The sequence below is a fragment of the Martes martes genome (assembly GCF_963455335.1).
Source record: "Martes martes genome assembly, chromosome: 12".
Lineage (NCBI taxonomy): Eukaryota > Metazoa > Chordata > Mammalia > Carnivora > Mustelidae > Martes > Martes martes.
The window spans coordinates 47,421,584-47,437,004 of NC_137900.1; the positions used below are offsets into that span (position 1 = coordinate 47,421,584).

The 15,421-nt window shown below is 42.9% G+C and overlaps 1 protein-coding gene across 1 annotated transcript in view; it reads right to left on the reverse strand.

Moving 5' to 3' along the window:
* Positions 1-15,421, reverse strand: part of SLC24A2 (solute carrier family 24 member 2) — a 239,438-nt gene that overhangs the window by 84,676 nt on the left and 139,341 nt on the right. Inside the window, 2 exon segments of the mRNA XM_080819423.1 lie at positions 4,588-4,696; positions 7,439-7,477. Coding sequence (XP_080675549.1) covers positions 4,588-4,696; positions 7,439-7,477 — 148 coding nt within the window.

Sequence of the window (15,421 nt, forward strand, 5' to 3'; positions counted from 1 at the left end):
ACCCTGAGCCACTGCATCCAACCATGTGGAAAAGCCCTGAGACAACATGGAGAGTCGGGGGGTCTAGCTGAGCCCAGCTTTCCAGCTGTGCCTTCAAGGGTGCCAGATGTGGGGCACCTGAGTAGCTCAGTTGGTTAAGCTTCTGCCTTTGGCTCAGGTCATGATCCCTGGGTCCTGGGATTGAACCCCACGTCGGGCTCCCTGCTCGGTGAGGAGTCTGCTCCTTCCTCTCCCTCTGCCCCTCCCCCTGCTCGTGCTCTCTCTTTCTTGTGCTCTCTGTCCCTCTCAAATAAATAAATAAAATCTTTAGGAAAAAAGTGCCAGATGTGAGTGTGAGGCCCTTTTGAACCTTCTAACCAGCTCATCTACTAGTTGAATAACACCAAATGACCTCCATGGATACTGTTCCACAGGGAACAGAAGAATCACCCTGCCAATCCCTGCCCAGTTTCCTGATCCAGGAAATCATGAGCAATAATAATACAGAGGCACTTTAAGCCACCTGCATCTTGGGTGCTCTGATAGACATGTAACAATAGATATGTAACTGCTGGATCTGTGACTCAGGCTCAGACACACCGACTGCCAACTAAGACAGCAGCTCAGTCACTGGATCACGGAAGACACAAACCCTCAAGAGGCACCCATGAGACCAAGGGACAAAGGTCTTTTCATAAGCCATCGGTCCTGGATGATGTTTCCCGAGGAAGCTGAAAACTTGCCTTTGTGAACACTGACTCTGTGACCCATGACACCACTGCCCACCGAGGTGGACGCCAGGAGCCTCAAGGGGCCTCTTTCGGTGTAACGGGGACGCCTCGGTGGCGTTCAAGCCCTCCACTGATGTAACCAGTGTGCTCTGTATCGTTAAAAGGTGACAGTTTGGCACGAGGACGTGTGAATTCAAGCAAGTAGATGCAAACGAAAAGAGAGATGACTATTTCTGAGAGCCGTGGGTTAATTTTTCTGGGCTGTTCTTGGAACGGAAAATGATTGTGAATTTTGGGGGAAAAATACCAAAGCAATCTGTTTTCTTGGCCGCACGCTATGGAGCAATTTTAAAGCATTGAAGTGCTTTCCATATTTTCTAATCACCCAAGTCCAGAACTGATTATGGCTTTCCTCATTCTCTCGGATTCACACCACCAGAGCGCTCCCCGTCTTTCAGGGAGAGGTTTCACCTTGAAAGCAGGCACTGGATTTGGAAGGCACATCTTGCTACAGCAGGAACAAACACTTTAATTGCACACGGCCCCACAAGGGCCAGGTGTTTCGGAAAATCACTGATGGCTCAACTCCGAGACAAACCCAGATTCACTTTTTCTTATCTCACAGAAACAAAGCATAACCTCCCCAACCAAAGAGAAAGAACGAAAACAAGCCCTACCGGGAACTGAACTCTCCCAGACAAACACCAGAGAAATTTAGATTTTGGGGGCCTGGGGGCAAGGACACACACGTGTGCATGCACGCACGCACGCAGTTGTAGAAACACAGGATATCTCTGGAATGACCCCCCAGAATGGGTCACTGTGCAGTTTTTTCTGGGGAGAACTGGAGGGAGGGCTGGAAAAAATTGGGAGGTTGATGGAGGAGGGAGACTTATTTTTTTTTTTATCATAGACTTTTGAATATTTTACATTAAAAAGAATCAGGGGTGCCTGGGCGGCTCAGTTGGTTAAGCAGCCGACTCTGGATTTCGGCTCAGGGCATGATCTCAGGGTAGTGAGATGGAGTGTTGTGTTGGGCTCTGTGCTCAGCTGGGAGTCTGCTTGTCCCTGTCCCTCCGCTCTTCCCCTGACTTGTGCTCTTTGTCTCTCTCTTTTAAATGAATAAATAAATAAATAAATAAATAAATAAAATCTTAAAAAAAAAAAAAAGAATCATATGATGCATCATTTTTCAAAATAATGAAACAGAATAATTCCAAACCTGTAGCAGAACATACTTACGATCTGCTACGGGATGTGTTAAATACTCTCTGTATATTCACTCCTCTAATCCTTAGGACAACCTTATGAAGTAGGCATCCTGATTTTACAGAGGAGGAAACTAAAGTACAGAGAGCTTAGGTAACTTGTCCAAGGTCACACAGCTAGTCAATGCAGAGCTGAGATCTAGACCCAGTGAGGTGGGGTCTGGAGTCTGTCCTCCTAATTACTTCCTAATATGGCCTTACGAAAAATAAACGTACTCAGTTGCCTACTCATAATCACATTGGGGCAGATACAATGGTTCTTTCCTTCTCTCATATGGCCCTTCAGGGTGATGGAGTGGAAAAGATGGTGGCTCAAAACAACCAAGATACAATTTGTGGGGCTTTAGAGGGCTTTGAAATTCCGTGACTATCAGGTCAAAAGCCTGACGCTGGCCACGCCACTTAATCTTTCTTTTAAGCAGCTACTCTGTGCTGGGTACTCTGCTAGAGTTTAGGGGAGACTAGTGAATAAAACAGAGTTCTCTAGAAATTTACTGCACCCTCAAGGAGAGGAAATAAACAAATAATCACACAAAATAGAATGAGAGCAAGAAGGACGAATGAAAGGGGACTCTGAGAGATGAGGACTGGGGCCCTGATTTATACTGGTGGTTGGGACGGGTCTTGTAGACAGCCTCCTGAAATATGGGCAGGGGAAGGGGAAGAGGGTGGGAGAACGAAAAGGATTCTGGGTGAGGGGAACAGCTCATGCAAAGACCCTGAGGCAGGAAAGAAGTACCTGTCTGAAGACAGAAAGGCCTCTGTGGCTAAGGCAAAGTGAGTCAAACTGAATGTGGAGAAAGAGGCAGATCATATGCACCATGAGAAGTATTTCTCAATTCTTCCAAGAGCCACAGGAAGCCACTGCAGGTTATAAGTAGGAGTGACATAATTTGATTGACTTTTTTAAGAGGACTACCTGGGGCGCTGTGTGAAAAATATGTAGAGGAGGAGGCAAGGAGGCAGTGGGAAACCAGTTAGGAAGGCCCCACGGGAATGCAGGCAAGCGACGAAGCTGGCTCAGAATCGACAGCTGGCACAGAGAGGAGATCTGTTTGAGATCTACTTGGGTGGTATGATATTTTATGCAATTAGTATACATCGTTGGCTATGAGAAGTAATTATGGAGCGTTAAGTTCACAGGTGTGAAAATGCTTTGGCAACCGTTAAGTGTTAGACCAAGGTAACTCTTCCTACAGATGAAGGAACCAAGTACTAGAGAGACTCTAAGTTGCCCGAAGTCACACAGCTGCTTAGTGGCTGGGAGGAAGTTGGCCTGCCATCCCTTTACTCTGTTCTCTGGGCTGCTGGTGTTGGTGGGGCGACCCAGGGGGATGGAAAGAAGGCTAGTGACCAGGTGTGGTTCCCTCATCTAGTGGGCCTCTGAATAAAGAGTACTGATATAGGCTAAAGACTACCTCTAGTAAACAGGACTCAGGGTCCATGAGGTAGGCCTCCTTGGAGAATATCACATTAGCTGTACAACTCTCTGGGGTATAAAATGGAGATGTTTCATAATCAAAATGCTGTGCAGTGAGAGGTGACCCCATGATCCTCACCTACTATTCTGGGTGAGAGTTGAGTATTTAGTGAGGGAAGATAGGACCTGGGGAGCCACTCTTGAGGTCTCCAAATGTTCTTTCCTTCATCTGACTCTCCTGATGACCTGTACCCTTGAAATTATTCAGCAGAGCTTTATACTGGGCAAGAGCTCTGATATATGTGACATGATTTGACAATCTCATCCCACATGTCCCAGGCCATGCTCTTCCAACGATCCCTGTTGGCCCCCATGTAACATCAGGCCCAATTACAAGGTCCAGAGATGAAGGGAGAACACACTAGCTTACACCTGCTCCCCTGGCGGGCAGCTTCACTCTGATATTTTTTGGACACATAAGATATCTATCTACTGGAAAATTAAAATTTTAGGACAGCTTTGCAAGTTAAGAAACAGGATGAATCTGCCTTTATTGTGAATCAGTAAAACTTACAGAGCATAATACCGGATTCCTTGTGATGTTTTATAGGATTTCCCTAGAAGGTGAACCAGGCCTTTGGGACTGATCCTAAGCAGTTACCTTTGAGAAGTCTCCTCAGATGCACCCACCGCCCTCCAACTGCCAAAGAATCAGGACAATATCAACGTTCTACAGTGAACATCATTCCCCAGATTATTCATGGCTCCAAGTCATAGAGTTCTCTTCTCTCTTTTTGAAAGATGCACAATTTACTTTCCAAATACAACATCATTTTAGAACTTGGGAGGGATGATGAAAGAGAGCTGTCACTCCCGCTGGGAGGGAGAAAAACCTTTTTGTCTTCTCTGCCTCCTCACAAACTCTATGCTGGGAGCATCAAAAGACAGAAGCAGTACCCAGACCTTAGGTCCCACTCCTGGTACGACACTCTCCAATTGTGAACTGAGCTGCTGCAGATAAAGCAGGCCAAGGGCCCAGGGCTTCCTCTGGCAGATGCTCCCCTCGAGGACAGTGGCAGGCTTGTACGACGGGAGCGTAAACATGTTTTCTGAAAAGAAGCCTTTTTTACATCCTCTTCCACCCCCTCCCCCCGCAACAAGAGCTCCCCAACTCACGCCTGACATTTACCTTCAGCCAGTGGGTCAAGGGTGTGAATCATGAGCTGGAAAATGCTATTCCTCATGAGACTGTTGTGGAGGGAGGCAGAACTTCCACCTCGTTGGAGACGGGGCTTAGCCTGAGCAGAGAAACCAGAGAAAAGTGCTGTTAGCTCTCCAAGACTAAAGGTGAGTGTATTACAGACAAGACCTCACTTAGTCTGGTAGTCACTCATTTCTGTCACATGATGACACGCTATTGTACGAAAGACGCTCAAAGTACATTTCAAATCCTGCCAAGGAATGGCTTTTTCATATCCTAAATGAATTCATTGTTACCATTTTATTTTTTTGTGTGTTTGCTAAATGCTAGTAAATGTACTATATGTTTTACCTTCACTAGTTTATCTCAGTCTCAAAATGAGCCCTTTGAACTAGATACAGTCATTATTCCCTTTAGAGAGGGGAGGACACTGTCTCAGAGAAGTGAAATGAGACAAAAAATGGAGGATAGAGAAATGGATCTCAGGTTTGCTTCCCTCAAAATCTGTTATCTGGGGGCGCCTGGGTGGCTCAGTGGGTTAAGCCTCTGCCTTCGGCTCGGGTCATGATCTCAGGGTCCTGGGATCGAGCCCCGCATCGGGCTCTCTGCTCAGTGGGGAGCCTGCTTCCCCCTCTCTCTCTGCCTCTCTGCCTACTTGTGGTCTCTGTCTGTCAAATAAATAAATAAAATCTTTAAAAAAAATCTGTTATCTGAATTGGTGGATGGTCTCTAAAATGTTTAGATTGGCCGCCCTATCTATAAAAGTTTTCAGTATGAGTATATGTATCTATGTCTGTCTTTATATCTACCACCCAAATGTCAACATATCTGTGAAAAAACATTTGCAAAAGGAGAAATTATGAAGAATAATAGAGAAAGTAAACGATAGAGGTGCCAATATTTTCTCCCTGCTCCTCAAAAGAAGAGCTTGCATCTCCCCGGGGGTACCCCACCTCTACCTTGGAGACCACAGTCCTAATTCATGAAGCCCTATGGTCTGTATTAAAGGAGATCTAAAGGGAAAGAAACTCCTATTAAGAACCCACGGAAAAACCTCCTGACTTCCAAGCTGGAGGGAGGGGGGGGCTCCTTTTGCATAAACTATTGGTGTGACCCTTTGGCCAAGGAAGTGAAACTGACAGGTAAAGAGAGGAAGAAAGAACTTCTAGAGTAAGGACACTGACAAACTCTTTTTATGGCATCTTCAAAAAGCAAATAAGCTACAAAAAAGACATCCTAAGCTCTCAAGATTTGATGGATTTTTATCCTGACTGGGAACTGCTTTTTCCCCCTTTGGTTGATTTTGTGCAGTCGAGGTTTACAGACAGCCAGATTTAAGAGGGAGCGAGATAAGGTAATGTAAAGGAATTAATTGCTTACTGAGCTTTTGATCCAAAATCTCGACGTGAAATTTTTCTGGGGCCAGGTAAAAATAAAATATGATTTCCCATGAAGTCTCCCAACTATCTACTTACAGGGCTTCCCAATATATGCCATCACAGTCAAGACCCACAAGGGGGCTTCCCAAGCAGGGTCCCCCAAGAGACTTCACAATCGAATATATTTGGCAAGTGCTACATCCTAGACCAACCCACCTTTAGCATTTTATGATACACATTAGACCACCGAATGTAACACTAAAGAAATCTGGTTAACTGGTTAACTTGGACAGAGCCCCGAGGTCTTTTATTTTTTGAATACTTATTAACAATTGTGGTCCACATATTTGGGGACAAAGGTGAAAAGCCATGGTAACTTGAAGTATGGGTAAAATGTCAGTGTGAGATACATGGAAACATCTGAATTTCTTAGTGTAATTTTATTATCATTGATATGCCTTCAGAAATACTCCCAACTCTGATGGAAGAAGAATCAGAGGAGACTGTGAACCTGATCATGAGTTCCTCAAAGCAAGAGATTCGGTTTGTATCCCTAGCCCAGGACCAGATCTGGCGTATCTGATGGGCTCTCAATGAATGTCCCGAGTCTTTGCTCTGAGCACTACAGGAGGATGGATGGGGTCATAGGTATCTTTATTACCAGCCTTTGTGGTCTTAAAAATCTGTAACATTTTTTAATGTGTTGCAATATTTGATCCAGATGATTAAGGTTCAAAATATCTTAGGGGCAAGGCTAAGAGACTTGACTTCAGTTGAAATGTAATTACTGTCTGCTGGCTGAACACAAAAACTCTGAAGGTCATTTCTTCGCCATCTTGCACATTACAGAATGTGATGTGTTAATTGGATAGGAACTGGAAAATGTGTTTGTTGTTAATAATTTGTCATAATCACTGTTACTATGCTCATTCTAGGAAACTGGAAGAACTTCGTTGTGGAGAACTTCACTGGCAAAGGATTACATCTATTTGGGTATTCTTTAGGGTATTATGTATTTATTAAATATATAGGTCTCGTGCAACATTTCTTTTGATGGAACCAAAAGAAATTTCCAACCAAAAAGTAAGGGCATGCAGATATATAAAAAATAGATATCAAGCATTAGATCCCACACTGTCCCCAAATATCAGCTCAACATCCCATGGGATGCAATCTGGAAATATTTCATTCTTTCAACTCACATAAAAGTTTATGCCAAATGAAAGAGAGAACTCAAACTTTTTGAAATCTAGTCCCAGACATAATTTGAATATCAGTGAATATCAGAATACAGTTGACACCAATAGGACTGAGTATGCATATATACCAGTAGATTAAGCCGTTTAAGTATCCCAAGGGGGGAGATGGTTTGTTGAGCCCATGAGCCCTCCTCCTCCCACCCCTGTCCCACACTCTCCACAGGCACATGAACAGGTGTAGACAAAGCCACTGCTTCCTACCGGTAGAGCCTGCTCATCCTTGTCCCTGGCCGTAGATGACTGCAGAAGAGAAAAAGGCAAAAACAAAAGACAAAGAAATAAATAAACAACAAGTCCCATGTCGGTTTTACATTTAACAACAAGCATCAGTATAAGGAAAGATTGGGTACTTCCTGCTTCTGCACAGGAAGGATCCAACACAGGGGGCCAGTGGTATAGACTACTAGCCAATGTATAACAGTTTGTTTAGGCCCATGGTCCATTCTCCTGAACTCTCAAAGTTGAATGGCCATCCCCAATGCCCAGCAATGGAGGGCAGTTCAATCCATTATGGCCCATCCATGCGATGGCATCCCATGCAGTCATTAAAGTTACTGAGGTAGGTACATATGTATTGACATGTAAAAATATCTAAGATATACTGCTCAAGTAGAAAAAAAGTAAAATCTTATTTATCATGTCATTTGATAGAGGAAAATAAATGAACAATGCTTTAGTATATGTAAAGGAAAAAATGCTGCAAGAATCATACAGAACTGTTATTAGTGGTTATTGCCAGGGATTGGAATTACAAGGAAGTATTGCTTTCCAAGTATTTTGGAGGGAATCCACATTCGCCGCCCCTTGTATGGTGAATAAAATAAAGCCTGAAGAAGTCAAGCCACCGAATTAAAGACTAAGACCATCACACGCAGAATTCTGATAACACACGTTTTCTGCCTCTACCACCTCAAGGTTTCCATTCTGAAAATGGAAATATCTGTCAAGTAGAGAAAGGTTGACTAAAACACCAGAGTGTCTGAGGGCCTGGTCATCTGTTAGGAGAGAACACAACTCCGACAAAGGGACACAGGGGTTCTACCAACATGATCCAACCGGCTGGCTTTGCTTTGTCAATTTAATATGTGCCCTCCTTCGGCAGCAACAGGACACCATCCCGCCATCTTTCTAATGATGTGTAGGTGCTTTGTGACCTTCCTCATGCTCAGACCACAACATCTTTGTCACCACACCTCAACTACAGGTGCATACAGCAAGAACAAACTGCAACCCTGCTCCTGGGCTAGCCTCTGGTCCTCCCCATTAGCGTCTTTGGTGATCTAAGCCTTCAGGAATAATCAGTCCCATACGGAGATGAGTACACAGTGTGGACCTGTTTTAGAACCTTCATGAACCCTAGGCTCTCTTTCTCAGTCTTACCACATGTCTTTATATAAGAATGTTAAGATGCTTCCCTATCCCACCTAAAATATACATTTCCATGTACAAAAATTGAAAAGATTCTTATAATCCTTTTATGATTTTGTATTTCAAATTATTGGCTACATGCAATTTGTTTAATTATGACTGGCATGCTTGAGATCTTGGAATGTGAGAAACTGAATCCATAATTTGTTTTCACATATAATGTAACTTTTAAGAAGACTAAATTTCATACTTAATGAAGTTGATATTAAATATTTGTAGACATTCAATGAAACATTTAATAATCTCGTGGGTACCTTTTTTAGTTTTTCGAGTCAATATCAACACATATTTTTTCTTCTGGTTCCGAACATTTTTATGGGTCCTCGAAGACCCTGTAAGTCTCAGGCCCAGACAGAAGCAGCCTGCACTGGTGGTAATTTTTTTTTTTTTTTTGAGAGGGAGAGAGGTGAGGGGAGGGGCAGAGGGAGAGAGAGAATCCCAAGCCGGCTACACCCAGTGCATAGCCTGACACAGGGCTGAATCTCACCACTCTGAGATCGTGACCTGAGCAGAGATCAAGAGTCAGATGCTTAACCGACGGAACCACCCAGGCGCCCCTCCACTGGTGGTAATTTCTGAGCACAGCCCTTGGGCGTTCTAAATTCACCATTCTCCTGATTTGGGGCTCTCTCTCAGCGACTTCCCTAAAAACATGAATAAGAAAATATCGCTGATTCCCTAGTTCCCAGGAACGTGCTTGGAGACTGAAGTGGACCTGAAATTGTTCTTTGATTTCCCTTTTTTGCTCTGAAGGCACTGTATGATCCCACTTTTCTCTGGCAGGTCCTTTCATTTTCCCTTCTTCTACATCAGACAGCTCAACAAATGGCCCCACATTTTACAGAACAATCCCCCAGGGAAGTTATCTGGTGCAGCAAGCTCAGCCTTTGGACACACAATGAGATTAACTGTCAGAGCACGCCTTTTCAGTTAGCAAATTTACACCTTGTGGCTAAATGGGAGACAAATAATTATGAGCTGGGATTGATAGCACAGGAAAAGGATGAAAAGGAGGAAAGAGCCTGGGTGGTCTTTATGAGAGCAAAACTGTAACCAGCGGCGAGTTTGGATTTAAAAATATATATATTTAAAGAAAATATTTGAGGAGGGAAAAATATATCAAACCTGTCCTGTGGTCTGCTGGGGAGAAAAAAAGATCTACCCCATTGACTTCCTTTTTCTCTCATAAGCAAGATGGATCCTAAGACACAATAAGTGGAGAGAAAAGGCCTATACATAGATTCTACAAAGAAAAAAGTGAGTGCAGAGCAAGGTCTGAAATCCTTTACAAAATCTCCCACTGCTTAATGTCAGCAGAAGTTGACATCATTAGTTTTCTTTCAAGTGTAACGTGCAGACACGAATACATATCAGGCTACAACATGTATGTTTTGTTACATACATAAATGGCAACTGAGGCCATTAAGACCCCTCCACTTTCCTTTTATCTAGCCCTGTTGTAAAAGAAGTGAGAAGCGTGCTGTATGATGATAATTGCTCATTTTGGGGGGCTCACCCGCTTCTACTGCTAATTCCTCATGCTTAATGGACTCAGCCTCGCTTTGTCCTTAACAGCCCTGGGGTGAAGCCGCTTCACAGTCCTAGGGACACGATGCTGACTATGTCAGAAATTCAACTTCAAAGGGATTTTAATTACACTGAAAGTAACTAGTAAAGACAAAAAAGAAAAGATCCAGATGTGTATAGCGGATGCTGATAAGCCTGTAGTATTTCTAACCACTGAATTATTTAGCTAACTATCTGGGTTTGGGGTTGGCCTCAATATTGTGAATTTATTTCAGGGCCACTGAACAGGTGGCTAGGTCATTTTCACCCACTGTATATAAAGAAGACAGCTTCTTCAAAAGAAGTCTAGGGGTGCCTGGGTGGCTCAGTTGCTAAGCCTCTGCCTTCGGCTCAGGTCAGGATCCCAGGGTCCTGGGATCGAGCCCCGCATCAGGCTCCCTGCTCGCCGGGAAGCTACTGCTCCCTCTCCCTGGCTGTGTTTCCTCTCTTGCTGTCTCTGTCAAATAAATAAACAAAATCTTTAAAAAAAAAAAACAACTCTAACGGGACTTTGAGGATTAATCTTGGTATTCTTCTTATACATTTTGTGTTTAAATGCTCTTGATTTTAAACCCACCAACATAATCACATTTGAGCTGTACTAATTTGAAAGCCCAGTTCCTGGTGGTCCGTTGAAAGGTTGTGCCAGCTAAAATTTGTTAAGTCAATTGGGAACATACATGGAAATTCTTGAGGAGTATTTAAAAGATTTCATAAAATGCATCCCCAAGGGTCCCAGGGTGGGGCTCTGGTGTATCAACACAGACCCTCCTCTTCATTCATGAAAGCAGGACATCTATGAGGCCAGGAAATAAGGAATACATCTTCTACTCGGGCTCTCTGCTTCCCCCTCTCTCTCTGCCTGCCTCTCTGCCTACTTGTGATCTCTCTCTCTGTCAAATAAATAAATAAAATGTTTAAGAAAAAAAAAAGAAAATACTCTGTAATTCAACCTTTTATTTAACTTGTATTGGCCTCCTCCCTAATCACTGCAGGTATTTGAGGAATTGAGCAACTGGAACGATGCCATTAATATCTGTTGTTCCCCTGGTAGAAACCCTAGTTCTATATGGGAATTTTGCTACCTATTTCCCAGGTGTTTCGAAAGTACCCCACCCCCATTAAAAAAAACACACCGCCCATTTAGAAAGCATTTTCAACACGATCAACCATTCATAAACCCTTACACTGTCTTTCTTCTTTTAGCCTCCAAAACCACCAGTGGAGTAATGACTTCTGTGACCAAGAAGTGTGTGATCTGAGCCTACACAGAAGTTCACCTCATTTACACGCCCCTGCTTCAACCTCAGACACATCAATATCAGGCAAATACAACACAGTGTGGCCTTATGGTGACCACACAGTTCTTTTTTCACTCTGACCGGTAACTGCCCACTGGCAAATCACATCGTCAAATGGGTCCCTGGGAAGACGTCATAATCCAGAAGATAACTGGACAGTGGCACGGCATCAGAGATAAGCAATTACTCACAACAGTCAAGGAACATCCATCAGCTTCTACCACTTACATAATCTCTCACTAGATCTGCGAAATGCACCAGAATTTATTGTGCCAAGGACCCAGAAGCACAGTACAAAGTCTATAAAAAATTTTTTTAAAGTATCCTTATTTTGTCATAAATGTGACCTAAAACATACATGCCAGTGATTAGAAATGTTAACTGACACTGTTATGATGTCTTGGAATTTAGAAAGGTTGGGTGGAGGAGAAGGATGCATTTTTGTTTAAGAAGTTAACAAGGAAGTATGAAATGATGTCTTCTTTTTCTTTCAACACACTTAGCTGTAACAAATAATAACTTTCAAAACATCTCTCCTGGAAAAAGGTGAATAAATCTCAAAGTCTATGGGAAGATTAGAAGGTGCAAAAGCCTCAAACCTGGAAATCTAAAAGGAAAGAAATCTTACCACGTAATCAGATGTGAAATCATCACTGTTTCCCTCTCTTTTTGGTCTTAGCAGACTCCCTAAGACATTGAGGGGGGAAGAATTAAATAAATTCCAAAAGAAAGAAATACTAAGAGATGAAAGTTCAACCCTTGCTTGCTGGGTAATTATCCCAGTGTCTCTGCCCATTAAGAAAGTGAGAATCTCAAAGATTAATGAAGGATGGAGGTGGCAGCCCAGGATGCAGGAACACCCATTTCACAACTCTGCTTTAAAGAAACACACTGAGGGGGAGCTGGGTGGCTCAGTGGGTTAAAGCCTCTGCCTTCGGCTCAGGTCATGATCCCAGGATTCTAGGATCGAGTTCCGCATCAGGCTCTCTGCTCAGCGGGGAGACTGCTTCTCTCTCTCCCTCTGCCTGCTGCTCTGCCTACTTATGCTCTCTCTCTCTCCCTATATATCAAATAAATAAATAAAATCTTAAGAAAAAAAAGAAATGCACTGAAAAAATAAAAAATAAAGAAACACATTGGGAATGGAAATAAAGGGTAGAAATTAAGTGAAAGGGAAGCTCTGGAGGTTGGAAAACTCAGAGAAGGCAGAACTCACGTCAGCCAAAAGGACATCTTCCCCCCACCCCAGGAACCCTGCAAGTTTCTGCTCAACACTTTCACTTATCAAGATGTCACTTGTGAGAAGAAAATGGGAAATATCTGGATCAGAAAGGCTACAGGCTTAGGATGAATTCAACTTCTGCAGGAGCCATTTCTCATTGGGTAACATGATGAACTAGGATTCTCGGAATCCAGGAAGCCAGGCTGTGCAGAGATGATCTGTGAACATGTCCAGTATGAGCACTTCTTACATTTGCTGAATCATGGTTTGGCTAGAGTGAAATAAGGTCCCAGTTAAAACCTGAAAAAAGCTCACCCCATGAGAGGGCAGCTGCTCAAAACAGATGGGATGGGGCATCTGTTGTAAACTACTCTAAATTTTTTAAGAAATACAATTTGGGAATTCCCAGTAAGGCCATGGGGACAGGGTAACTTCAAGATGCAGAATTGCACTGTAACTGACCAGCTGAAATCTTCACAATTGCATGTTATCAGTGTCTCCAAACTTTATTGATCATATACCATTATCAAAAAATTCTGAGCAAGTATCACATACACAATGGGAATGTCTATCATCTATCTTCTAAATGTACTTTAAAAAAAAAAAGATTATTTGAGAGAGCACACTCACGTGGGTGCATGTGAATGGGGGTTGGGCAGAGTATGAGAATCTTTAAGCAGACTCCCTGCTGAGCTCAGGGGCTGGATCTCAAGACCCATGAGATCATGACCGGGGCTGAAACCAAGAGTTGGACACAACCAACTGAACCACCCAGAGACCCCTAGCATCTATCCTTTATCTATCTGTCTGTCTGTCCATCCATCATCCATCCATCCGTCCATTCATTCATCCATCCAACCATCATCTATCTTGTTTATGTGCTGCTGTCAATCATTAAGTAAACATAGACTAATTTTTTTTCTCTCTTTTTAAAAAGTTTTATTTATTTTTGAGAGAGAGAGAGAGACAGCGAGAGCGAGTGAGTTGGAGAGGGTGAGAAGGAGAGAGAGAATCCAAGCAGAGTTTGCACAAAGTGTGGAGCCCAGGGCTCGATTCCATGACCCTGAGATCATGACCTAAGCGGAAACCAAGAGTTGGATGCTTAACCAACTGCGCCACCCAAGCGTCCCTTTCTCTCTCTTTTTAAGAAAATAATACTTATTATGTTGGTACACAGAAAACAGTAATTCTCATTTTATAAATGGAGAGAGAGAAGCGGGAGATTCCTTAGCCTGTTTCTGTACTCAGGATTCTAAACTCCTGTTAATTCATGTAATTTAGGAATTAATAACCCAATTATCACTATCATCTCTCATCTCCCTCCCACCCCAAAATCCAGATGTTGTTAATATACTTTGTTGTATTGCTTGAGCAATCCTCACAATTGCTAATGAGCCATTTTGATATGCCAATCAAACACAATCTGCTGGGGATATTCTGGCTTTGGTCACACAAATTTCCTTTGACTAGCAAAGAATCCCAAATACACTCTCATATGAAGTCTGGATTGCCTTGCTTCTTTGAAGGAAAAGTGTCTAAGAGGACATGAGTTTTAAAGAAAATGCCAACAAATGCTGGTGCTGGACAAACCACAGTGATTTGCTGCAAATCGAACAGATTCTAGTCATAATGGATAATATCTATTGAAAGTTCAATATGTGCTAGGTGCTTTATATATGAATATCTCATTGAACCCTGAAAACAGGTATTATAACCGCTCCTGCCACCTTTAATACATAAAGACCTTGAGGCTGGTGGAAGTTGGATAATTTGTTCAAGGCCACATAGGCTAGTCAGTGGCCGAGTTGGGATATGAATTCAGACAGCTGGGCTCCAGAGCCCAAGAGTCAGAGCAATGAGAAAGTGGAATTTTCCTAGCAGTGACCCGTGGGAAGGAGGCTGGAGGCACTAGACTCCTATTACAATAAAAAGTTTACATACATTAAAAGCTATTCATGAGCTCTGACTTCCAATGGAGTCCAGAAAATGGTATTGCTAAGTGAGTGATATGAACCAAAAATGGCAGATTTTATTTGTGTTTGTTTGGTACAAAAATTTGATGCCTGGGAATGCAACAAGAATAGAGGTTATTGGGGCGCCTGGGTGGCTCAGTGTGTTAAGCCTCTGCCTTTGGCTCAGGTTATGATCTCAGGGTCTTGGAATCGAGCCCCGTATCAGGCTCTCTGCTCAGCAGGGAGCCTGCTTTTCCCTCTCCCTGCCTCTCTGCCTACTTGTGACCTCTGCCTGTCACATAAATAAAATCTTAAAAAAAAAAAAGAGACAGAGAATAGAGGTTATTTTTTTTTCTGTCTCTCCCAGCATGATTATTTAGACTCACAATCATCATGAATTTTCATCATTGGCTCTATCTCCTGAAGGTCATGGAGGCACTTTTATGACCTTCACAAGGGCATAGGTTCAAGTAACTCTGCAAATTAGATTATCCATATATCAGGTTGACTTGTATGAAGGAGTTTATAGCTCAGCAGTAGGTGGGGAAAGTGGGGCCCTCTTGTGGTCTCATTTATCACCGTGAATGTACCATACTAGTCTATATTTAGTTGGCTTGGAAACACGGTGTCCCCAGTCTTCAATTTATTGATGTCACTTGAAGGACTACTGCTGTTTGTTTCAAGGAAAGAACAGTTCAAAAAAAATTAAATAATC